At 39.2% G+C, this 27,746-nt stretch overlaps 1 protein-coding gene across 1 annotated transcript in view; it reads left to right on the top strand.

Annotated features, from left to right (window-relative positions):
* Window positions 1-27,746, top strand: part of col23a1b (collagen type XXIII alpha 1 chain b) — a 123,542-nt gene that overhangs the window by 64,220 nt on the left and 31,576 nt on the right. The window contains 1 exon segment of the mRNA XM_077578727.1: window positions 26,344-26,408. Within this exon segment, the coding sequence (XP_077434853.1) occupies window positions 26,344-26,408 (65 nt within the window).

Below are 27,746 nucleotides of genomic sequence, written 5' to 3'. Positions count from 1 at the left end.
AGAACAACAAGAGGTTTGGTGGAAAGAGCCTATTTTAGCTTTTCCCTCATGTGGCTTCAAATGAGCAAATCCTGCATCTGATTTTTTTTTTTTAGAGTGAATACAATAGTAAACAGCTGGTATATCTGCCTGTTTAATGAAGTTAAGTCTAAAGATGTGTATTGATGCTTTGCCACAAGAAAATCATTACCGTTGCCTTCAAGAGGAAACGTTCCGCAAGCTATTTCTTTTGGCGCCTTTATTATTGTGATGATTCGCTATCATCAATTCATTCAGATTCACCGAAGCCAAACCAGATCGTCTTAACACCGCTAAGATCTCATCTCCTCATCATTTTTCCCCGCATTACACCACAGATCTGGGAAAGGATCCCTCTTTTTTCGCATGTGAGAATTAAACCTGATATTTCCCATCAAAGGGCTGTTCTTCCTCTAGGCTACCAATGAGTGGAAGGTCGCACGGCACATGGTTTTTCATTGAGTGTAACCAATTAAGAGAAAAAGGTGACGTTGTCCCAAATACTCTTTTAACACCCTTTGTTCTACTTTTAATCACACACATCTTGGTTCTATTACCACACAGTAAAACCTCAATGACTAAAAACATTATTGTACCAGCCGGTGACCCAGACATATCAACTTGTTGAGATTTTGACATCCGCCTGGAATTTTGAGTTTGCATATTTTTATGCACTGAAACGCACTAAAAAAAGATTGTATAACTTAGAAACATAATGCCCCGGGCATATATAAATAAATCTAGCAAATATATTCCATTTGTAAGTTGGAAAAAGGAATATAACTTGTTCTAATACTTGAAAAGAGAATGTTTTGTGGAAAATATGTTACAGGTGAAAGATAGGCATATTAGGATTTAAGGCTTTTGGGGGGTAACGGTGTCTTCAAAGGAGAAGTCAACCTTAAACATTTCTTGTTAATATGTTACATGTGACCTCACTAGTCTAAACATGACATTCTGATTAATATGAGTTATGCAGCAAAATCCAGCCGTTTTTATCCATCTCAGGGGGGCGGTCATTTTGCAACTTCCTGTCGACTGAAGATGACATCACAGGTGCTCAGAGCTCAGGCAACGACCAATCACAGTTTACCTGTTTTCTTTAAGCTGAGCTGTGATTGGTTGTTACCTGAGCAACTGTGATGTCGACAGTAAGTGGCAAAATGGCCGCCTTCTGATATTGATAAAAACTGCTGGATTTTGCTGCTAAACTCATATTCCACGAATGCAATATTAACCAGAAAGCCGTATTTAGACTATTGGGGCTGCATAGAACATATTATTGTCAAGAAATATTTGTTAGGGTTGCCTTCCCCTTTAAGTTTAAACTATGTTACCGTAATTGACAAATGCTTACCCTTAATTTTATTAAAGACATTTTTGGCTTGACGGTAATCGATGTAATTGTGCTGAGCTCTTGTGAAAGAGCCAAATCATTCTGTTCCTGTTGTTTCTGCTTTGTGCTGTGCAGCTCAAACCATTTTGGCCCTCTTATTAATGGTTTCCCAGAAGCATATTTTTAGAGTTCACGTCCTATGACTTTCATTTGTAAGCGGGTTTTCTTCATTCGACTTTTCTCCAACCACATGCATATTGTGTCAGGCCCTGTCAAAAAACATTGAAAATGTCGGGGGTTTCTGGTTACCGTCTGTTAGCCAGACCTCCGTCCTCCCAACAAATTCATCAAAATTGACCATTTCCTTAAACGCTTCCATCATCCGATTCTCGTCCATCCGACATTCCGACCACATGCATTGCCTTTTTTTTTTCCTCGTTTGGCTGGTAAGTGCCACCACATCTTCAAATGTTCTTTCATACCTCACCAAAGTCCTCATATATAGCCGTATAATCTCAGTCTTGTCATTTCATGTTTGTTTTGATGAAGCTCAATGACGTTATTCATCGTCTCAACTTTTGGAACGATGCGTTCCTTCATCTCCGTGACATCAAGTGATTAACCCTTTCCTGCTTCACTATGTCACTGCTCGTTGGCGTGATTACTGGCAGACATTGTGTCAATGCAATATGAGCTTCACACTGTCCAAAGTGATTTTGGAGAAGATTGACAGTTGGTTTGAGGTTGTGGTTTGAGACGCTTTGAATTACCTCTTTGGAGGATTTCAGGGTTGATCATGCAGGAAATCACTTGGTAAGCCGCACACATGGAACAAACACCAGCGTAAAAACCATGCAGTATGTGTGCCGTTGAGAACTTAAGTTTCTTTCTATGTCCTTTGACTGATAGTTGGGCAAATGTGCAGAAGGACGCCCTCTTCAAGATATAGAGAAATTGATTTTGTAGTTCTGCCAACAGTGTGGGTATTCGAGATGGAAATTAACTGGCGTGAAATGTGATCCATTAAATGGTTGTATTGGTGAGATTATACATTTGTGTATTTTAACAGGGAAGTTATGATAATCAGGATGTAGCACCTTTTTGGTTTTTCTATTGAGATAATCATTGGAATATACTGAAATGTATGCGGGCGGCACAGTGGATGACTGGTTAGCACGTCCGTCTCCCGGTGCAGAGGACGTGAGATCGAGTCCGGGCTTCGGCCTTCCTGGGTGGAGTTTGCATGTTCTCCCCGTGCTTGCGTGGGTTTTCTCCGGGTGCTCTGGTTTCCTCCCACTTTCCAAAGTGAATTGAGCACTCCAAATTGTCCATAGGTGGGGATGGTTGTTCGTCTCTGTGTGGCCTGCGATTGGCTGGCAACCAGTTCAGGGTTGTACCCCGCCTACTGCCCCAAGCTAGCTGGGATAGCCTTGTGAAGACAAGCGATTAAGAAAATGTATGGATGGATGCATTTTTTTATGTTTATTTTTTTACGGATTACAGTGTTGGCTGAGTTTTAATGGGTGATGAGTACAATGATCTGTTCAATATTGAAAACACGAAAATGAAAAAATGGAGGAAGTTTAATAATTTCTTTTCTTCTAATGGGTGAATTTGAACAGTAACATAGCAGCCATTACCAAGATCCTAAAGTGCAAAGTGTTTTTGTTTTTTTTCCTAAATAATACTTACCATATAGTGTCCATGTTCGTTTCCAATGGCCAGACAGACTATGGCTTTCCCCATTATTTAACATTATAGGATCTTTGTGCAGTTTGTCACTTTTTTACTCGCGACTGCCACCTCTGGCCCAAAGCGTAACTGCAGCATCTGTGTCAGGCTCGTTCATGGTGCGCGTTCGTTGACAAAGGAAGACATGACTTCAAATAAGGTCCGAGAAACTACGCACCTCCCCTCCACAAAGAAACTGTGGAGTATGCTGGGTCCGCACACTCTACTATAAAGGGAAGATAAAAGCTGATAGGTTCAGTCAGAGTAAAACAGTCAGGACTCTTCGTACTCATCTGGGCATTGGTGGAGCATGTGTGATTTAGAAAAACCTTTTTAAACGGCACAGTGCATCTTGAATGCATCCCTCATGATAAATGGGGGCTCACTGTACTTGATCCTGTAAACACACATTCCCTTTTCCCGGGTCACGTTTGTCTCAAATTGATGATAACTCAGTTGAGTGTTCATTGTTCATTTTCATCATTTCAGTATGGGACTGTAGCTAACCATGTCCAGACATGTCTATGGGAGACTTTACTGTAGACCGCAGGTTATAATTAACCTGAGATGATGCACTGACCTGTGACAAATGGAGTGTAACACTACCCTCTGGCACGGTACGACTCACTACAGTGCGATGGAGTCCGAGGGGTCCGACAGAGCAATCCTGGCCTGAGGCACGGAGGGAGTGAATAGGTTGCAAGAAAAGGCCAATACGGTTACATCAGCTTTCTGATTAGCTGGTAATACACTTAGCAATTAGCATCCTCAACATATTTGTCCGTCTACCCCTAACATGTTCCCAAGCTTCGCTCCTGTAACAAAAAAAACACCCAAACATAAGCTCCCTACAGCTTTAAACCGTGCGCCACCACAAGTTTGTTAACTGGGCCTGTCTCTGGTCGCTGTGCATTAGCTGCACATTCCAGTGGTGAGGATAATGGCGAGTTCTATTAGAGGCTGTTTGTGGCTCCTCCGTGGCGTGTTTCACCAGATTCCAACATTAGTCTGGGATCTAACCTCGTCTGATAGGAGAGACAACAACAATAGGGAGGTACACGTTTGCTCATTTTTCTTCGGACCTGCGTGAAACTGTCATTCCCATAGATGGGAGACCGCGTTGCAAGGTAGAGAAGGTGGCCTGTTGACACTGAGCCCCTTGCAAGGGGAAGTTCCTTCTCTCGGGCCCAACGAAAGCAAACAAGCTAATCAGAACCAGCATGTCGGCTTACTTTTAACTTGGCGGCCCTGTCGGACTGCAGAGGATTTTCACTGACGGCGATCATGCTAAAGATAACATACTGGTAATAAAAAAATCAAATTACAAATACGATACATGTTGGTTATTTATAGTCAAATTTAAGTTAAAATGCTGTCGGGGGGGGGGGGGACACAGTGCGATGCTAGGGGGCGCGTGGGTGACCCCAGGGAACAAAGACTATTAGCTGCTCTGCAGAGGCGTACTTAGAGCAATTTTATAGACGAATTGTAGTAATTAAAGTTGCATCGGAGAGTTGGGGGGCGAAATATTTTCCACCTCCTAGAGGGGCGTAACAAAAACTGATAAGCACTGGTTTAAGGTATACAGTCAAATAAATTACTATTTCTATAAATAGTTAAGAATATTATTATGTAATGTAACTATTGATTTCATTGTAAAACTGGCGTAGGTCGCAACTGAAAGTGACGTCACTGAATCAGAAGACGCGTTCATGGAAACAGGAAATTGCATCAGCGGATCCAGGAAGTAAAGAAAGTAGATTGTCAACAAGAGTGGTGGTTGTCAATTTAATCCAGCACAATCCACTTACATTTTACATCTTTGGTAGCATCGTGGGTACAGTACACACACGTTTTTTTATTATTTATATGTATTTCTGTGATATTATTTGAAAATATGTAAATTTGGTGATTTTCTTTTTGTAAACATTCAAATTTATGCTAGCACTCAATAATTGCGCCAGCATAATGACTTCTCAGAAAAGTTGAGGTACTATTAGGTTAGCTTGTTGATGGGTTAATGTAAATGAATCATAGACTGTGAATTTAAGTTGTTTTTACAGTAATCTATGCACATGTTTGAAGTGTAGGTGATATTTCCTCATACTTTGTTACAGTGTCACGTTTTTGAGTGTGTGTGTGTCATTAAACCCGTGGACCCACAGTAACCTCGTTTTTCAATTGTGTACCCCCTATGAAATATGTTTTCATCCAAGTACCCCCTAACAAACGCAAAGCTTTTTTTTTTTTTCAGAATAGACTTAAAATAGTGTTGTGCCATCATTGTCTGATTTATTAAACTTTGGAATCTCATTTCATTCATCCCTTGAACTTTTTGGAAATAAAAAGCAATTACAGTACTAAAGAGAGAAAGAAAGAATTAAATTAATTATAGATTTGTGCACATAAAAATGATCACAATTAACCGTTCTCCTTTGGGGTAATAGTCAAGGTCTGTTCTTAAAAAAAAAAAAAAAAATAAATAAATCTCTATCATAATTTTAAATAATGTTTTAAAATGATTGACAGGTGGCATATGACAGGTTGGATTTGCTATTGCGAGACAATGAAGTTGAATAACAGTTATTTTATGAACTTCAATTTTACTGAAACATTTGCATAATTGAGTGATTATTTTTAAAGCATGTTTGCATGGATGAATATTTTTTTTAATCTCACATACTCCCAGGAGTGGCTTCACGTACCCCCATTTGACACTGCTCTAGAAGATGAGTTTTGCTGATTGTCAAAACCAGGTTGAGACGGTAAAATATATTATATATTATATTATATGTAATATTTATGAAAATTATTATGTTAAATTGTTTGTTTTTCTCATTTGTAATTAATTTGTGAGCGCTCCAATACCAGCTGTATAAACGTTTTCCCCACTGCACTCTACATAAGCTTTGACCTTTAACAACTCTATAAAATAAATAAATAATGACCCCCACCATCAAAGTTGTATACAGTTTACCAAATAGTGTACATGTTGTAGAGCTACAAACATACAGAAGCCATTAACCTTTGGAGTAACCAGACGTGGGTGCAGTGTGGTGAAAGTAAAGGAGTTCCCTCCTCCAGTGTTTAGATGCATCCAAGTTCCAAAGTTCAGCACGTGTTTCTAAAATCGGGGGCAGGTTTAAAATATTCCGTCAACTTTTGTAAACTCACTTCATCATTCGCTTCCCACTAAATGACTGCAAACAAACAAAAGCCACATCCAGCATCAACGTGAGGTTCAGAACAGGCACAGCTTGACGCAAGATGAATCCACCTCGTTCCATCGCAAGAGTTTTTTAGGTCAAGTTTTACCTCTGTTCTCTATGGGATACGTGCTAAGGGGAACGGATAGGAATGATGTATGTGAACCTTTTGCTCCGGCTTGCGATCGGACCATGAATTTTGGTCCCAGCCATATCTTCTCCTGTCAGCGCTCTCATGTTCTGTCACCGACCTCCACCAGGGGGGTAAGACAGACACTGAGCAGGAAACGAGTGATGTTCCTCCTCCAAAGCTTTACTAGGCTCTCGGCTGTCAAGTTTATGGGTCTGTGCTCACGCAGGGTCTGACCTTCATGTGAGAGCAGCCAGCACGTGCAGCACATTTCAGTGTGCTGTGTTTTCACCATGCAACGTACACTTCTCGTGATATTCAGTTTGGGGAACGAATTCAGTTTTAGGCCATTTTGCCACTTGCTGTCAACTGACCATTGTGCAGAGCAGCTGTTTGTTAGTGAGCAGGATTATGCAAGAATTACAAAAAATATATTATTATTATTATTATTTATATTTGTATATATTTTTTTATATATTTTTATATATATATATATATATATAAATATATATATATATATATATATATATATATATATTTATATATATATTTATATATATATATATTTATATATATTTTTATATATATTTATATATATATATATATATATACTGTATATATACTGTATATATATATTTTTTTTTTCATCCATCTCAAGGGCGACCGTTTTGCTATCACAGTTGCTTAGGGCTCAGGTAACGACCAATCATGGCTCACCTGTTTTGTTGTTGTTATTTTTTTAGCTGAGCGGTGTGACCAATCATGGTTCACCTGTTTTCTGAAGCTGAGCCAGGATTGGTCATTATCTGAGCCATAAGCAGCTGTGATAGCAAAATGGTTGCCCCCTGAGGAAAAATAAAAATGAATACAAATACGAATACATAAATAATAATAATAATATGTTTTGTCCTTCTTGCATTATCCTGCTCACTAACAAACAGCTGCTCTGCCCAATGGGCAAATTGTTCATTTTAGTTTTAGCAACCCAGTCTTCAAAAAGGCACATTATTTGTAAAAGCATCAATGTGCATCATTCTTTCATTCCACTTTATTCATATTCAATGTAGCCTAATGCATATGGAGGGAATTTCACTCTACTGCAAGCCAAATAATGGGAAACATTTAGAGACACATATTCATAATATAAACCAAGCACATAGATCAATGTAATGGAGATGCCTGTCCAATGCAGCTCTAAGTGGGAAAAGGTGCAATAAATGCTGTTCCTCACAACCGTGAAAATGAAAGCCCTCACAAATGTCTAAATATGCCAAACACGCGTGTTATCAAATCAAAGGCTGCCTCTGTTCTGCTCCGTGTTGACATTATCGAGAACTTCAGAACACGCTGTTGAATAAAAGGAAACCATTTCTCCTCGTGGCTACGCCGTGCGTCGTGTCACACGCATTACCGAGGTGGAGAGAAGAGCCATCACAACAGACCCCGATCCCAAGTGGGGGTCAAGCATGAAAGCAATTGCTTAGATAACTTGATCTCGTGGCATTCCCCAGCTGAAGAACATTCGTACTGTGGTTACCTGAGATATTCATGTCTTTGCTTTAACACACACGTTGCTGCATGTGACACACTGCAGAACACCTTAGTGGGAGGACCGCGCATGCTAGCGTGTGTGCAATTAGGAGATTAGGGTGGATGCATGTCTCGTGCATGTGATGTAGAGCACATGTGCGCATGTGAACCTGAGAGTAGCTCGTTGAACCGAAACAGGTACGGGTCTCACGGTGGTGAGTCATTTTGTACCGTAAGATGCTGGAAAGGCTTCAAAGTGGGTACGATCAAATGAGCTGAGAGAATCTGGATTTTGCAGATGAAAGAAGCAGAATACTGCACTAAAGGCACATAACATCATCGCAGATGAAGTCTCTGCTTTTAACCCATTCCTGAGGAAGCTTTGTGAAAAGAGAGATCGATTCGAATTTTCAATCACTATTTTGAATGTTGCCAGCTAAAGGAAAAAATTAAGATACTCTGCTGTTGACAAAGTGTTATCTAGCTTCAAAAACATTACCACTATGTCAAAAAAATATGCTATTATATATACTATTTTAACCCTGGAGAACCCACGGGGTCAAATTTGGCCCCTATAAATTCTGCTACTCAAATAACAAAGACCTTTTTTTTTTACAAATTTAACTTCAAAAGTCCAGAGTGCCACTTCTGACCCCTGCATGGGGCCATCTAGTGGATGAAAATTGCACTTACATGAGCCAGAGTGGTGGTGACAAGATGGCTGACAACATGCCATTTTGTTGAGCTGGAAATCAATCCAAACAAAACCATCTTCTCAGCAAACCATCAGATGGTAAAATTGTGTTTTTTTTTGTTAATCTATTTCATATCATGTTGCAGAATGCCTCGGAGTATGTTTTATATATATATTTTGATAAATTAGCAACTCTGAGCTAGTTAAAAAAAAAAGTGTTAAAATTGAAAAAACATATATTTTTGTGTTCAGTGAACTTATAGCAGTCATTTAATGTATAATTCATAATTTTCCAAAGAAGAAAAGGGTTCTTGGGTTCTCCAGGGTTAAAAAAAACAAGTATCCTGTTTAAATGAAATACATTTTAAAATAAAAATTATTACTGATGACGAACTACGACATTGTGGGAGAACAATGTACACCGAAGGAAATCAGCAACTAAACATGCAAGAAATGCTGTAGATATTAAGAATATCCTTAACAGGATCAAGATTGAAATTGTAGAAAAGCTCTGCAGCAATGTGAGCAAAAAAAAAACAACAAAAAACTATTCACCATGTTAAATTGAATTATTTACTTCTCTCAATTAGAAGTAAATATCAGGGATCGTGAGGTCAACGTGTATTTAATAGTGAGGGGGGGAGAGAGTGAAGCCACCTGGCTGATGGTGCAGCTGCACGGGGCAAACTCTTATGGTGAGTGTAACTGTGAAGCTTGCAGAGTCATAATGAGAGAATCCATCAACAACTGTCTGAAGGCACGGAAGATGCAGCTGGGACTCCCAGTACTGTACCATTGAAAACGTGTTTCTTCATGGCCACGATTGGTCAGTAAATAAACATCAAAGAAACTCATTTGAAAAGATTAAATAGAGACTTCTTTTTTTTTTAAAGTTGTTAAACAAATATTGACCGCCTTGTTTACCATGCGAGCTATGAAAGTGTTAAGACCAATATTTTCTCAAATACGGCTGTGAATATACCCACAACCTCAAACCTCTATCATATCTTAAGACATGTACCGTAAGTTCATCCATCATTAAAGGTGTGACTCTGAACTTCTTCTATTTATAAAAGTCACGCCAACTGCAGCAACAAATCGATTTTGGGACATTTAAAATTGATTCTGAATCGTACTAAATGAGAATCGCGATTCTTATGAGAATCGATTTTTTGGGGCACACACCCTTATATATATATATTGAAGGGTTATAATATGTTTTGTAATCTTTTGCGTGTTCAAATAAATCAAAGATGAGATTCTTGTGAAGAGGGTCCTTGCAAGGTTGATTTATTACAGAGATCTCTGGTCACACAATTGCATATCACCCAAGCAGTGTCATCCAAGATGTGTGTCTGCTCTTTTGCCCACACAGCCTCTTTATTCAAAACATGAGGACACGCCTCTGCCATCCCGTGAGGTACAGAATGAGTTTGCATTTTCCCAGTAAACTAGATCGTCCTTGAACTTTTGAAAACCGGATTTCTGACGAACAGGAACTAGAATTCTTAGATAAACATACGAAACATATTAACTTTCTCATGTCTCGGAAAACAGTAGAAAAGATAGCAAGAATGTCAAAAACATTACTCATCAGGTTATATTAGGGCAACATAATTACACCTCCATCAACACATCTATAATGAAATGCAAAACAGGTAAAATGTAAAATAAAACAGTAAAAATGTTAATAATGTCAACAATATATACATACAGTATATATATAGCTTCACTACTAACAAATTATAAACAAGGGAAATGATTGGTCCCCCTCCTTTGTCTGTGTTCTTCAGGCTTGCCTACATGTGTTTCCTAACAGCTGTGCTGGCTCACTGAACCAAACCAGCATGGATGACTGCTAATAACCCAGCCTAATAATCCCTATATTAGCTAATGCCTTACCTTCATTCTGTGCCATTTAATAGCCATTCATTATAGTGCTAACAGTCAGTGCCATTGTGACTAGAGTCCCAAGGGCGGAGCTTGAACGCAAGACGGCGTCCGTTAGACACTATGGTGGAGTAGAAGGGCCGCGTTTTGCCCTGAGGAGCTGATGCTTAGTGATTACACAAGGTCTCACAGAGGTAAAGAGAATGGAGGTCCCCTTGTGTGTGGAACGATAGGAAACGCACACACAAACCTAGTCTCAAGAAAAAAATGAATGTCTTCCTCTTCCTCCGCGGAACTCTGGAAGAACCTCTTGAGCGTCCTCGTCCTGAAAGTGGCCAACGGGAAGCATTTGCACGATGATGTGACGGAGTCATGCGAGTGGTCCCGCCTTCCACTGCTTTGACCTCAAAGTCCTTTAAATCCCGGATCAGGGCTGCGATTTGGAATATCAAGCGGCTCAGCAGCGCATGTCTTGATTACACTGTTGGGCCCAATTTGGACGCCCAGAGGAGGCTCCCCTTTTAGGATAGCTGAACATACACTAGGGACTCTGGGAACTTTACAGGAAACCATTAAGGAAACAAGACATTTCCGACCGCAGGGAACAACCAAAGACGAGGGGGAAAAAATAGACTCTTAAGGAGTGAATTGTTTAGAGTATAATAGTTGTGTGTGTTGTTTTTGCGTTGCTATGTTGTGGGAGGTCTCCTGGTCGAGCTCGCATGCCAGCTGCAGGTTACGTTCAAGTCACATCCATGTTGCTGTCAATGAATGTTGAAAAGTTGTGTAGCGTAGCTGTAAATGGGAAAACTAAATATGAAATTCACTGCCATCATGTCAGCCACTATTTGAAAAGTACCTTACATTCTTTGGAGCCTGATCTACTAAGATCCCAAATAGCTGGCACTAAATTGCCCAAGTCACTCTAACTGATTTGTGCACAAGGTGGAAAAGAGATTTTTGCGCTTTATGTTGCTGTGATGGGTTTCAACATGGACATTTTGGGCACCACAAGCATAGAATGAAGTTTGAAGTGATGGGATTGGAAGTGTTAGTGGAAGACAAACAAATTGTTACAGAAATAACTTTTTTTTAATGTATGTATATGTGCCCAACATTGCATTAAAACTTGAGACAGCATAGTCAAAACTACTCTGGTTGAGTCCACACGTATTACCCTGAGCTGAAATGACTCAGATGCAAGAAAATGCAGTGTTGAAAGGAGTCATTGACCACATTTACATGCAGTTAAAAAGGCTTTAAAAACCCAAATATTGGCAATATTCAGGTTTTGAAAGGCCATTTAAACCCACCAAAAACCCAATAATGCTCTTATTGAGGTTTCCCACCCGATTTGTAGATCAGCGGCCTCAAGTTTGCTTAAGCAATCAGGTTTACACCCACTTTTTGCAAGCATGAGTCTTGAGTAAATCAGGCGCTCGCTGCTATGAAACGTGGGCTCGTGGGCGCTTAAACAGTTGGTGGTCGACTGTGTATTGACACATGGAAGCAATTGTGTCTCCCGCCCTGAAATATTTATGTATTGGTGAATTATTCTAAGCATGTCCCCTATGTTTATTTCTCCAATCATGGCAGGACAGCCAAGTACTCGCTTAGCGGACCAAAAAACATTTTGTGTCCAAAATGGGCAACTAATGACAATGCCGCAGCAAATTTGAGCCAAGGCCTTGCTTTCGCTTAGGCTTCTTTTTTTCCTTTGTGCCGCTCCACGTCCAAACACTGTTACTGGCTCCGCATAATATTTTGATATCCGTCATCTAATGCTGTTATGAAGGACCCAAAGGGAGAGGAAGTAGCGTTTCTTTGCGGTGTCCATTCCTACCATAACACGGCAGTGCCAGTCTTCAATGGGAGCGCTTGTTGTGATGTCTTATGGCAGCGGTTCAAACACGCGGTCTACGTGAGGTCTAATGCGCTACTCCATTTGTTTAGTCTTTGGCGCACCGCACGCGAACGGCGTTCCCAGACGTTCGGCATTGTCTATTGTGTTGCTGTTTTAGCGCGGATGAGGAACGGCTTAGCGAGTGCCTGGCGAAAATAGGTGTCAAAAGTGTCTGACCCTCGTGACCTATCCGGGTTTGTATGATGTATAGCATCCGGGTTTTTTTTTTTTTTTTTAAATAGCACAGATGTTCCATTTAGAAGCTTTTTATAGGCCTTTCTATTTTTTAGGTTTCCTCACTGGTGTGACCTGTCCGTGTGCAACAGATGTGTGTGAAGTAGTACAAATGGATGAGAGTTTTCATGCTAATACAGCAAACAGAGTTCATGTCTGCTTAATTGGTTGTAAAAAAAAATAAATCCTGCTAGTTTAATATCAATGGACCATCCCGGAAACCTTCTTTTATTTTACTATGAATTAAATCAATATTGCTGTCACCACGTCTTATGATTGACCTAATTGTTTATATTGTGCAATTTCTTGTTTGTTTCCTTGTTCTTTTGTTTCCTGTCACTTTTCTGGCATATGAACAAAGTTATAATTGTAATGAATAATAATACATTTTATTAAGTAAAATTAGATCATCTCTTGCAGCACACTAGTGTTTACATAGCAACCTGGCTGGGAATCACTGGCCTAATTGATATAATTTTAATTACATTTAACAAGTACAACACTTGTTTTTATTTAAATTAAATTTTTTGGCGCAGCAGTTTTGCGAATCAATAACTGTTTTTAGTTTGTGGAGCAATTTTTTATTTATTTTTTGCAGCTTAATCCCAGGGAACTGAAGCAATATGACAATATAATGAATAAACATATATTTTTTTCTTTTTATAAAATCAACATTTTTTTGTTTCTTAAATTCACATTGTGTATAGCAGCAATCATGACTTGGGGTTGCAAGGTGGGCGGAATTGGTTGCATGTCAAACCAGGGTCCATATAAACAAAATACAGCATTCGCATCTAATGGCAAATTAGTCATCAATTAACTTAACATGTTTTTTGTTTTTTGTTTTTTGTTTTTTTGTTTTTTTTAAGTCATCAATTACCTTAACATGCTTTTTTATGCTGAAGCAAGCCGGTTTATTCAGAGAAAACCTTCTTTGCAAACTCCGTACAGGAGGGCCTGCACTGAAATTCGAACCCATGATCTCTCGACTGTTGGGTAAAAAAAAAGCATGAATCACTAGTCCGCAGTGCTGACTATATTTAAATATACTATATTTGTTTGCTACTACTATAAGTATGTATGTATGTGCTGCATTGACTTTAAGTCAGTAACGCATCACAACTCCCTCCCAGATGCTTCGCTTAATGCAATATTTATATCTCGACGCAGTCAGGAATAGCCACGCACTTTATTACAGTGACGAGAAATCTTGTTTAGAGCCGACACAGCAGAAAGGTCTTTGTGAGTCATCAAGGCGCTTCCTGGAGAACCCAAGAACCCTTTTCTTCTTTGGAAAATTATGAATTGTACATTAAATGACTGCTATAAGTTCACTGAACACCAAAATATGTTTGTTTTTTTTAACCCTTTTTTTAAACTAGCTCAGAGTTGCTAATTTATCAAAAAATATATATATAAAACATACTCCTAGGCATTCTGCAACATGATATGAAATAGATTAACAAAAAAAACACAATTTTACCATCTGATGGTTTGCTGAGAAGATGGTTTTGTTTGGATTGATTTCCAGCCATCTTGTCACCACCACCCTGGCTCATGTAAGTGCAATATTCATCCACTAGATGGCCCCATGCAGGGGTCAGAAGTGGCACTCTGGACTTTTGAAGTTAAATTTGTAAAAAAAAAAAAAAAAGGTCTTTGTTATTTGAGTAGCAGAATTTATAGGGGCCAAATTTGACCCCGTGGGTTCTCCAGGGTTAAAATAAGATACATTAAAATAGAATGTCTCCCTAACAAGTGGTCCATGACATAGTCATGTATGTTTTTTTTAAAGTGTGTCACAGATTGAGGTGGGTGCATGTGGAGGGGTGAGGGAGGCTTCTAGGTACACTGAAATTTGAAACCCCGACAAGCGGCGCCGATGGAAGTCGAGCATGCCGAAGGACAAGTGCAGCCTGCCTAAAATGTGACACGGAACGAGAGCAGAGGTGGCAAAAAGAGCAGCAGACGAGTGTGAGGAAACGTGAGCCTTAGGAAGTGTTGAGCCAGATGGGAAGACGTGACGGGAACATGAGAAACCTCGCACTGACATCAGCGCTTCACACGTGCGTCAGAAGTAGAGCTGTGAGCACTTCGAGTCAGACGGCGAATATAATAGCACAAACCACCGAGTAAAAACATGTGTTTGCTTGTTGGTGTTTCAATCAAAGCCTTTTTTAACCGAACGTGATCTTTGAGACCACGAAGAAAATGCGGGTTCCCGCGTGAGGTTCGGAGGTCATTTGTGTTAGAGCGCAACGGCAGATTTATGGTCTGCATCAGCCTGAAGAATGGAGGTCACATGTTGACTGTGTTACACGCCTAAACAGTCGCGTACACTCCTACAGGAAGATATAATGTATGCAAAAATGTGCACTTGACAAGGTCCCAGTTATAGTTTGGACAATGAATGAGGTTTGTACAAAATGAGGGTGGGAAAATTAAATGGCTTATGGAACACAAAGGACTCAATCCGCGATTCAACAACAAAGTTGTTCGCTCTATCCTCGATTTTTTTTTTTCTTTTTTCTGGAGAGCTCAGTATTGTTCATTCGGTAATTTTTCCGATTTGACATGTCATCATCATTGCGCTTTTTTTTTTTTTTAATCTATCCTCGATTTATCATTAGTATCTGCCAAGACCTTAAAGGTGCAATATTTAAAATATAGAATCAAAACAAATAGAGTATCCCACAAATATCCTCCAATTTATGACACTAAGGGCTCCATGATTGGATACATGAGTTGTTTGCCTTTCTAATTATTATTATTTTTTTTTTTTTTACAAATAAATTGTAATATGTAATTTATATTGCGTAGCCTACCCATAGTAGCTTGCACACTTGAAAATGTTGTTTCTAATGTTTATAATAATAAATGAATAAATATGGTCAGCAATGGCAACATTTTCTGTCCATAGTCCAACTTGAAAAGTATCACTTTAAGCTGTTTGCAGTTTTGAGCATATTCCTCAAAGTGGATTTCACTATGTGTTTCTGAGCTGGTCTTCATTGGCAACCACAACTTCAAATTGTGTTTTTGGGGGGAAAAAAACAATAAAAAGAAGAAGAAGAAAAAGTTAATTTTGTAGGATAGAGCAACGTGTTCTCTGATTTATTGACCAGGAACACAAAGGCTTCAATGTTGAGAAAAAAAAAAAGTCCAGTTCAACCATAAACTCTTTTAGAGGGTTTTATTACGGCCTCTCTCATAAATGAAAATATTGAATATTTGCAGCAGCGGGAAAGTGTCCTTAAATAACATTCACATTGGCTATATATATATTTTAGTGATGTAGTGATGTCGTTCACCCCCGTTGCCGTGGTTACTCCATTATGCCAAGATCATGTCTGCGGTTCTTCTGATTCTAGTAGATGAGTACGGAAAAAATGATTTGGCATTGCACGCCAGAGTGGCTCCAAATCATCTTTAATATTTGAGCCCAGCCGGGGGCAGGTTCAATGCCTCGGGGCATTTTATCACCGCTCAGCCTAAAAGAGACTCTTGTGTTTTGTTTTTGGTCGTTTGGCAAGAATGTGCAACAGGGTTAGAGTGTAAAGAATCCGTTCCATGACATCAAATAGTAAACTTTTAGGAGCAGAGGTGGGATGATGAGCGCGTGTGGATTGACAGGAGCTAAATGATCACTTGTTGCGTTGCTCCCTGTGCAGCTGCGCTTCACTCCTGCTTACCTGCGTGCTCCCACGCCACCTCTTTGCAAAGTCACCTGCTTGTAAATCCTGATAGAGATGCAGCCGGTCAACAGGGGTGACGGGAGAAGACCTCCTTTCTTTGTCATTCCCTCCCAGCTGTGTTAGTCATTACTAGTGTGGCGAGAACCTTGATTTGAACCAAATATACTCTTGTGGTGGGAAGTACTCTACTTTTTGTAGATTTTTCAGGTAGCTGTACTTGAGTATTTCTGATAACGTTTTACTTAGATCACAGTTTGCAAACAGATAGTATGTACTTCTGTATTTCTACTGTCAAAATATATGTACTTTTTTCAAAACTTGGGAATGAGGACACAAAGTAAAGAAGTTTTTTTTTTTTTGGGTGGTGGGGTCATGGGAGGGCTTAATTAAATAAAGTTTCATTTATTAACAGTTTTCTTCATTTTGTGGTTGGTGAAGGACTCTGTGTTCGGTTTAGGTGAACGATATGGGATTTTTTAATAGGTTTTAGGTGAACTAATGAATACACACACTCACACGCACGCACGCACATACACATACTCACCCACATACAAAATAAAAAAATTAATAAAAAAATAATAAAAAAATAATAATAAATTAATAAAAAAATAATAAAAAATTAATAAAAATTTAATAAAAAATTAATAAACAAAAATAGAGAGCAATGATGATGACATGTTGAATCGGTAAAATTACCGAATGAACAATACTGAGCTCTCCAGGGAAAAAACAAACAAACAGTTTTCTTCATTTTGCCACCTGGTAAAGAAGGCTCAGCAAGAGATGGAGATCTCAATGGGCTATATGCCACGGAGGAGGCGGGACTTCCGGGTTTCACACATCAGCGCTCTTTCCGGTTGCTGTTTGCGACGTGTGAGCCGCGTCCCAGTGCTTGGGCTTGTGCCCCTCGGTTGCGGGTGCGAGTGTGTAGCGTGTCTGTCTCAGTTGTCCGAAGCATTTCGGCTGCGGGACGCAGGGGTGTGGGGGTGCGAGTGTTGGAGCAGTGGCTGGAAACGGCGCTGATAACAATAAAAATGTTAGCTGGTACTTCTATCACATCTCTGCCTCCTCCTCCTCCTCTGAGCAAAGCTATTTGCATCTAATTAACGTCCCAGCCAACAAGAAGACGCACCAGGCTACTTCCTTTTCAACACGTGCCAAATATGGATTATCTTGCGCTAGGGTGCCGTCATCCCCGTGCCGTCCGCCATCCTACGCCACGACGGACACAAAGAAAACCAAGTGAAGTGTATAAAGGGCTTGAGGTGTATTTTTATTTATTTATTTATTTATTTCTGGAGAGCTCAGTATTGTTCATTCGGTAATTTTACCGATTTGACATGTGATCATCATTGCTCTCTTTTATTTATTTATTTATTTATTTTTATTTATTTATTTTGCTTGAGGTGTATTTAATCATTAGCATTGCTTTTTCCGCAACGTTAGCAAAGCTATAAAAACACATTGTTTTGATTGTATAAAAGGTGAGCTAAAGCTAGCTAGCTCCTATAAAAAAATAAAAAATAAACGCACAACAAGTAATGTTTTTACTCTTCCGATTATGAGCACAGTTAATAAGGTATTAAGATTAGTATTGATTATATGCAGTAAAAACTTATTTTAACATTTCAGTCTGTATACAGGAGTTTAATCAGTACTTCTATTTGATAAAACTTTTTTTCCCTCCCACAAAAGTACTGTACTTGTATTTAACTATAGTGTGAGTCCTTATGTTTGAACCTCTCAGCAGACCAAATATGGAAGCCACCCATTGGAAGAAGGGGATACTTGCCCCCCAAAATCTCCCCTCACGTCGCCCTGCTCCTTTAAAGTTCACTCTCGGCCAAGCCTGCACCTGCCATGGTGGCCACTTTACATGGCGTTACAAATATAATGTTCTTGACTTGGAAACATGGTGTGTATTACCTCAATAACATGAAATGATATCTTGGCGGGGAACGTCTTTGAAATAAACACATGATCGTGTTTGAAAGCGTCCGCAGTGATTTGATGGATAGCGTGGCTGCGGATAACCATCCAGCAGTTTTAAGGGGGTGGTTAACAAATGATAGTGCTGAGAGAGGGTAGTTAGGAATGAAATGACCCACATACAAAAAAACAAACAAAAAAAAGAGCGCAATGATGATGACATGTCAAATCGGTAAAATTACCGAATGAACAATACTGAGCTCTCCAGAAAAATAAATAAAGAAATAAAAAAGGAATGAAATGATAGATATCAATTGCTAGTATGTGGTATCAAAAGCATTTTTTCTCTCTCGTACGTTGTCGTTTGAGAGAATCGGAAAGCATAAGCAAAGTGTCTATGGATGGGTGTAAATGGTATCTTTTTGTTTATTTTTGATCTGATTCAGTCATTTCACGATTTAAGTTGAATCAACCATGTTGTTTTTTTACTCTTAAGGTATATATACCATATGAATTTACATCATTTACAACCGTGAAATTAGTGTGAACTCAGTGAATTATGGCTCTGTTACCGCAGTTCCTATTTGTATTCAATTTGTTCTATTTCTAGTTTAAAAAAACAAAACAAAACAAAAAACAATAGGCCAATGTGTCAACTGTTTGTATTTATTTATTTTTGGCCGTTTTCAAATCATTAACAGGAACAGAACTGTTTGTTAGCTTTCATCTTAGTCTTCCGTGCTTCAATGACAAACCCCAGTTATATTCAAAGCGCGGTTTGATGTGTTAAACTGATGATTCAACTTAAGTGTTTTATATCGATCCAAGTCATTTGAAGAGCTGCATAAGTGAGTGTGAGTAATAGTAACAGTGACTCTCAAAACTCTCTGCTTGTGTTTAAATACTGGATGAAATAGCTGCATATGTTTTACAGAAAACGTTACTTAGCATGTGGTAGCCTAAGTAATCCCGGTAAAAGTAATCTGTAAATAATACGGTCAATTTCGCTAATTGTACGAGTACATTTGAGATACAATCTATACACTATACATACTTAAGAAAAAGTATGTCATCAAACATCCACTTTTTCTGTACCTTTTGACAATTAACTTTTGACCCCAGAAACATTTTGTGCCTGTAAAGGGTACAAATCTACTATTTGACTGTAATGTACCTGATCTAGTTACTTCCGAGCTGCAAAGTCAAATGTTAAGGGTACAAAAGCAATATGAGTATGAACGTACCGCCCCAGTGGAAAAAAACATTGTACCCTTAAAAGTACATTGATTATTTTGGGGTTTAAGAGCTTCTTTTCCTTATTCTTAACGAGAGCAATATGTTATAAGTATGTTTGAAAAGATCTAAGAGCTCCATCTTCTTACCTTCTCTCACCTTGACCACAGCCATAGTGGCTGTCATTAGCGTGTCTGATTTAGGTGTGATAACAGAAGTGATATAAAGCAGAGCAGAAAGCCACTTAAAGGTAATGTCGGGGGGGGGGATTAGGGGCACTGTACCTGGGGGAAAAGGAGAGAAAAAATAATGCTGTTTTAAATCAGTCGTCAACTATCAGGATTACGCAAGAGGCATAGATGTCCTTCAAACGGTTTCCTGAAGTATTGCACACACATTGTCTTCTGTTACACAAATATACACACCTAAACACAAAAACACTGCACAGACTTTTTGGTTTTTCATGCAAAAGAATTTCCCCCAGAACCGCTGGTTTTGCTTTAGCATGTACCATATCAACAACATCAAACTAGGACCACATTTAAGGATTAAATATTATAGTAACATGTTGTTGTTTTTTTCCCAGTGAGAAGCAGCATTTAAAATCAATTGAACTCTGACAAATCAACATTTACAAAAAACAAATACCTCGCAGCTAAAGTGCATCACATTAAAGAATCTGCATCTAGTCTTGTCTGTAGTCCAAGTCAGCCTTATTATTTGTCTGTACTCCTTCAGGTGACCCAATTATTTTCCTTTTTTTTTCCTTTTCTTTTTTTTTGTTCTCTGGAAAGCTCAGTATTGTTCATTCGGTAATTTTACTGATTTGATGTCATCATCATTGCTCTCCTTTTTTTATTTTTTTTATTATTTATTATTATTATTTTTTTTGTATGTGGGTGAGTATGTGTGTGTGCGTGCATGTGTGACCCAATTATTTTCCTAATGTGCGCTCCGTGTGCATTGGGAAGCATGTTAACCCTTGTGTTTATTCTTTTTGAGGACTGGGTTTCACACCTTCAGGCCTCTCTCGATGTTCTTGCAACACCGGTGGTCCCAAGCTTAACTTGTCGAAAAACATAACCCCTTGCACTCAACATTTGAGCAATGATGTAAGCAGAACTCGTAAGTACACTTTGACCAATGCGATGGCAATCAAAATTCTAGCGAGATGTCAGATGATATTAAACATCGTTCACAATAAGGGGATCCCGCATAACTGAAGAAGCGAAGGAAGCACAGTTATTAAGATGATGCTTTTTTCAGAGAGACATTACGGGTATAAGTGAAAAAAATACATTTACCACTGTCATTCGCAAAAAAAAAAAAAAACTAAGTAAAAAAAAAAACTAAGTAAAAAAAAAAAACTAAGTAAAAAAATAAAAATAAAACATCCAGCTGTAAACAACTTTTCACTCTGGACTGCTCTCCAGCCAGTCACAGCAAATCAAAAAAAAATATTTTCATTATTAACTCTTTTACTGCCAAAGACGTTAAATGACGTTCTGCAAAAACCTACGGAGGAGCGCCAAAGACGTTAAAAGACGTCCTCCCTTTTTTTTTTTTTTTTTTTTTTTTGAAACGGGTGCTGGGAAGGCTTGCGGAGCTCTCCTGAAAGTTTTAAGCAGGTCTCGTGAGCCTAATGACTATTTTTGGCCCCTAGAGGGCAGCGATGACTCTCTTTTGACAAGATCGGGTGGGCGTCAGTAGAGGCGGAGCTAGAGCGTTGAGCAGGAGATGAGAATGGAAAACAAAGGAAAAATGGCGGCCGGTCGCGAGGAGCTAACGCCAGAGCCGTTTTTTTCAAAGACCAAAAGCATCGCTAAAAGAGCACATTGTTGATGACGATGATCATCATCGATGATGAAGATGATGGTGACTCCGTGGTTGGAAAGCATTGACGCGGCAGTAAAAGACGTTAGATGGAGCTAGATGGAGGAGGGAACGGGCAATGGCGAGCGTTTGCAAGCAGCTCTACACTTACAAGACGAAAGGCATCGACCAACGCTAAAAGAGTACATTGATGATGATGATGATGAAGGTGAATCCGAGCTTGACGGCGAAATTGGAACCGCTGACGCGGCGGCTATGACGGTGTCGTAACGCGGAGCGCAACCGAGCACGCACAGGCGGACGTTCGATCGGACGGCGGAGAGTGCCCCGAGTCCAATGCATATTCATCGGAGGAAGTGTGTACAGTCTGCTACTTGCTTTTTATTCCCCGGAAAAAAAGGCCGTCAAGAAAGTGTAACGTTTGCACGCAAAACGGACCAATGCGAAAGTGAAAGTAAACTGTGTGCGAGTCCTGGCGTCTCCTTGCACGCAGGAGAGCGTTACAAAAGGAAAAACTGTATATGAAACATCCACATAATTGTAAGTAGTACCACAGTTGCACACATTTGTAAATAGTTTGCGAAATTGTTTTGTCAAATTGTTACACTGTTGAATGGAAATAAACGTATTTTGCAATCAAAAAACACTTTTTCATTGTTGGTGAAAGAGTTTTACAGAAGTAAAGCACTATTTAGGTGTTTGTGGCATCATTCATGGACAAAAAGAAGTGTAGAATTCACTAGAGTGCATGAAATAACATCGTTTCACAAAAAGCTCTTTTTCTCCGTTTTTTGTTTCAAAACAGAGAATTTCGGTGAAAGTAACCATTTTCTATTGTTGATTACTGAAGAACGGAATAAGGTAGAAACAAACTGCTGAGAGTCCAATCTTTCATTTGGTAGTATGTGTGTTTCCATAGTCCAAACACAACATTTTCTGTGGACCTTGAAAGATCACTCAAAATGCTTAAATCGGCTGGCAGTGGGGACAACCCGTTTCTGAAAACGTCTGGCAGTGAAAGAGTTAATGGACGCAACATCCCATTCCCTATCATGTGGAAAAAAACAAGCTTGTTCAGTACACACACACGAACACAAACAAACACGCATCTTAATTGAGGAGATATTTGTTCGAACGCACGTCTGATTCATTAGCGGCTGAATATGGTTTGTTTATCTGGGTTTAGCTTATTTCGAGCATTGTCACGCAAGGGAATTCTTTTGCACCGATTCATCTATCGACATTCATGAGGACTCAGAAGATAGATTTGGTTCGTATTTGTCTATCAAGTTCGATTATTTATTTTTTTTTGCGTTTTCAGGCTAAAAGTATGCTGTTGTTTTAGCAATGACCGTATTCAGTGTTTAAATGGAATCACATATTTGTTTTTATTTTATGCGAGTCTAAAATATGATTTTACGTCAAACCGGTCAGTGTCACAAAATTGGTGTTTTGATCTATTTTGTAGTCTTTTTTTTTATTTATTTTTTAAATATCAACACTGTTCATTGTTTTGGCTGCGTCACTCCAAGCAGGTTTGCTCCATCGTACCTTCGCCTCTCATTAACGGTGACACGCGAGGGCCTACACAGTTTTTCAGCGCCAGCTCTACACAAACCACCTGCTCGACTCCCGCAAGACATCAGCGCAGCGCCACGGTTTCACGCACACCCTCAGCAGAAAGAATAAACACATTAAGTTCACACACATCCTGTCACAGAGAAGCCCAAATGATTCCAGACGTGATGCGAGTTTCCTCGATGGGATAATCTCACATTCATATACCGCTTAACAGCCATGTAGCATGTTAGCGGATTACGACATCACTCGGCTCTGACAAAACATGATCATGATTATCATAAAACTCATTTGACACTTACTGTCAAGTATAAAAGAGGACCTATAATTTTCTTATTACGCACAATCGTTACATGTGTTTAGCATCCCCTCTCCTACTTTTCAGTGAGAGGTTAAGTATGTACTTGCAGTGTTCACAGCTGTACGATACACATGTTTATGATCTTAGAAAAATTGTATTTGCGAGTTTCCTTCAATCAACAGGTTGTCTTCATTGCTCCATTCAAATAAGCACAATACTGAACCTATTTTAAAACAACCTCCATTAAAATGCATCAACTGTATAGTTGGAGTCCAATCCAGATTGTGCCCACTGAATTATTTCATAAAGCCGTGTTTGACCCAAGAGAGACAAACTTGGCCTAGGGCGGATGAGTCACCCGGCACGGGAATCACCTACATTTTTAACTGTTTACATCCACAGCATGTCTGCCCTTCCTGCTCCCCCCCCCAGTTTTTATTAGAAGAGAAGTTGGACGAAGAGGAGGAAAGTTTGACAGATCAGGAGATGTTGTGTCAGCTGTTTGGGTTCAGGCGGTCGCAAAGAAAGCGTCCGCGTCAGTGACAGGAGTTGATCTGAAATGTCATTGGAAGTTCATGAATTCAAAGCTTTATTGGTTCTGCCTGAATTGTTTTGACAACACATGCAATTGTCAAAATTGAATTTTTGCTCAATTTTTGCCAGGGTTATGTTGGTTTTGGCACTTTCAACGTAGTTACAGTAGTTTTTTTCATATTCAGTTAGTTTTAATTCATTTTTAGAAGCAGATTTGTTGGTTTTTATGATTTTTTTTATTACCGATATTTTTACGAAAATGGTTAATTTTTTATTTATTTATTTTTTTAAATTCCTGGTATTTCTTGCATGCAAGATCACGATGGATGGCTGCATGGATGATAGAAAGACAATAGAGTTAGATGAGAACTGCATTTTGTCAAGTAAATAATAGCCAGTGATGTCTCTTCACTGAACTGTGGAAAATACCAATGACGTTGGCACGTAAACTCGAGGCACCGCCTCTTGAGGTCAGCAGGGATGAAATAGAATCAGATGTTTATTTGGAAGGATAAGCATTTAATTTGAAACCTTGTTCCTGTGTACGTGTATGTGTCCGTGCGTCCATTTGTTCTTCATTGTTCTCGATTATTGCACACAATGCGAGCAACAAGAGAGGAAAGTCAGGGCGGTGTTCTGGGACTCCTGCACTTTGTTACCTGGAAGCACTTTGTTTGCAATAAACGTCACAGTAGCTTATTTAAGGCAAGCTGTGAAAAACAGAGAATGAGCGCACGTGTGTGTGATGCCACAATACATGGAGAGTTGTGTGTGTGTTGTTCAAGACACACTCACTACCAGTATTCAGATGTTGATGGAGAAATTGTGTCCAAACCTTTTCAGATCGTTTGCATTGTCAACAAACAAATTAAATACTGTAAACGTGAGTCAGATGGACTTCATTTTATGTGCACAGTCATGAATCATCGGACGTAAAAACAAAGATCTTGGCACGGATCCATGTGTTAGTTTCCTCGGATATGAAGCCTCAAGCACGCTCACATACGCACACACGCAGGAGAAAAGGTCCGCATGACCTTCTGATTGGCTCCAGTATAACACTGGACCACAGCCCACTTATAGAGAAGTGTAACACTTGAGACACGCGTACACAGCCGCGCATGCGTTTCCATGTGTGTGTTATCATTCGCAAACGAGCTCACAGCCCTCAACAGCTGAAATAAGTGAACAATTGGACATTGGACTCAATATATTTGATTAATCGCTAGATGAATTAATGAATATTGGTTTTAAACAATAGAAGAAGAACTAACATTGTTTTGTACTTTCATGATATACCAAAGATTATAAAAATGGGGTGGGTGTGACGATCAAGTGGTACTTTAACTTGACAGTGGAGAATTTTAAAATGTTACTTGGAGGAAAGAATGGACCAATATCTCTTTTTTTTCAGACTAAGAGGATAAAGCACTTACTGAGTACTTGATAATGTCATTATGTCGAACAATTGTAAGGACATTTGCTTTTTAAATCAAATAGTTTTCAGTATATCACAAACTTTTCTTGAACATTATATGAGTTTCAGTCAAACATAATAGACTAGCACTATTGAAGTAAATAATATTTTAACATCTTAACCACTTCATAAAGGTTTTCCTTTTGAGTTTGAAATAACACTCTTTAGCGTCCAGAATTTAGTGGCAGCCAATGGCATAAAACAGTGCGTTTATTTGTTTTTGATAAAGTTTTAAAACCATCCATGTCGTCCATCCATGCCCTATCTGCCGTAGCTACTACCTAGCTAGCGCTACGCTAACTATAGAGGGTTCATCTCTCCGGTTCAGCATCAAAGTTAGCAAACTCCCTTCATGCTAGGATGGCATCAGAAACCAACAGCCAAGTAACGCCACACTTTTAATGTCACGTTGAGCGCACATCACATGTTGTACACTCTCCATTTCAATACTAGCTAAATATGCTATGATTTATTCTCACTCGAATCCGAGAATTCTGATTGGGCATCCTCTTTTTAACGGACAATTCACATCTCAAAGTTACCATTGATTTGTGCGCAGCCCTTAACATTTATTTCTACAGAGCGTCAGTGACAACTTTGTTAAGTGGGAAACCAGGTAAATTACTGAAAAGAAGTTGACGTAAACCGGTAGTGGTGTCGGAATGATTCATGGCCGTGTAGCAGCAAGTCCGGGATTCCATAAATCAAACTTCTCACTGGCCACAACATATCCCCCCCCCCCCCCCCCCCAACACCAGACCCAAAAGCTGTAAGGTCTGATGAACCTGACCTCCAGCCAAAGAGAGCGCAAAAACAGTCGCAAACATGCCTGAGGCTCCATCCCCGTTCTGAACACGATGACATTTTTTATTTTCACATCTCGCACGTAACGTTTGAGCGTACGTCACTGTCGCTCATCCATCTACGGCCGACACACAACGTGAGGTTGTCTGCGTGCGATCAGCACACCCTGGATGCCAGACAACACACGACCGCCTGTGGAGAGACAACAAGCGAGGCTCACTTGTTCTCTACTCGAGCATTCTGCGCCGAACTGGGGAATTTATTGCTCCATCTGTATGTTTTCACAGGGCCTCCCGGAAAGCGTGGAAGGATGGGAAGAAGAGGGGAACCGGGTAAGTGAAGCCCACCACCTGTTTTGTCTTGCCTTTCCTGTCCCTTTCCACCAACTCACCAACTTGGTGTAAAGCCCGCAACCAGCAGGTCGGGCCTTTAGGCTTCAGTTGGCCCAACTTCTCGTGTTAACCTGGCCCATGTGGTAGTACTAACATTGTCCAGATGTCAGCCTGTCTCACTGAGCACTAGCAGCTGCTGAAGCCCAGTGAGCACCAACATCTCTGCCCCATGGTTTGGAATGATAAACCCTGATCAAGGTTATTTTAGTTAGCTAAAACTAACCAAATAAAGGAAATAAAATAAAAAACGAAAATGATTTTAAAAAAAACGAAAACTAACTAAAAGTACATTTTATGTTTAAAAAACTAACTATAATTATAGCAAAAATATCCTTTGTTTTAGTCTTTGGTAATAAATGTAATGCATGAGCCTTTGGGGACGATTTTAAATGTGATTTTAAGTAGATTTATTTTGATATTAACCAGAATAAGGACATTTGAAAGTGTGTCACACAAAAGTGATGTCATCTAGCAGCAGCCAATAGAAAAGCGCCCTCAGATGAAGTTGCTCCCATTATGTTTTTTAAATATTGCGCAAAAGTAATACACTTTTTTTAAAACCAAAACTAATACTAAAACTAAGCATTTATGAAATAACTAAAACTAATAAAAACTAACAGAACCACCTTGAAAACGAATTAAAACTAACTCAATTTAAAAACCAAAACACAAAACGAAATAAAAACTAACTAAAATGAGAAATTTCAAAAACGATAATAACCCTGACCCTGATGTGACGTTTCACCACCAGTTCATTGAATAGCTGTGTCAGCATGACATTGGGTAAGCCTTCAAAGAATTCATCAGCAAAACAAGGAACGCAGTAAACAAACAATGGGGTTTGCTGGGGTTCTCGGGTTTGAAAAATGGTTTGGGGTTTTTTTTTTTTTTTTTGGTTTGTTTTTGCAATATACTATACTGGCATAATTTTTTTTTAAAGCAGTCATTTTTATCCTTTTTTTTTTTTTACTTTGACTTGTAATGCAATTGCAGTGAACATGTAAATTGGCATGAGGTTTATGAGGAGGATTTCTATTCATTTTTTTTTTTTGTAAGGGTACGCTACAAAAAATTATTGCGAACTCCTGTATTAAAGGATGCTACAATGTGTTAAGGTACAAAGGATTTATTTTTCTACCCGTCACTAATTTAAGTGGGACTACGCCGTACACTCTTAAAACAGCAGCTCAAAAATGGAAATTTATCTTTTTAAACTAATAACCCACAAAGCAACCCAATTTTGTGGGGTTGTTTTGTGGGTTATTAATTTGACCCAATGTTTTGGGTTGATTGAATAG

This window comes from Vanacampus margaritifer, chromosome 10 (assembly GCF_051991255.1).
Source record: "Vanacampus margaritifer isolate UIUO_Vmar chromosome 10, RoL_Vmar_1.0, whole genome shotgun sequence".
NCBI lineage: Eukaryota > Metazoa > Chordata > Actinopteri > Syngnathiformes > Syngnathidae > Vanacampus > Vanacampus margaritifer.
Note: the sequence above shows the minus strand (reverse complement) of the source record. Positions and strands in the feature narration are given on the sequence as shown.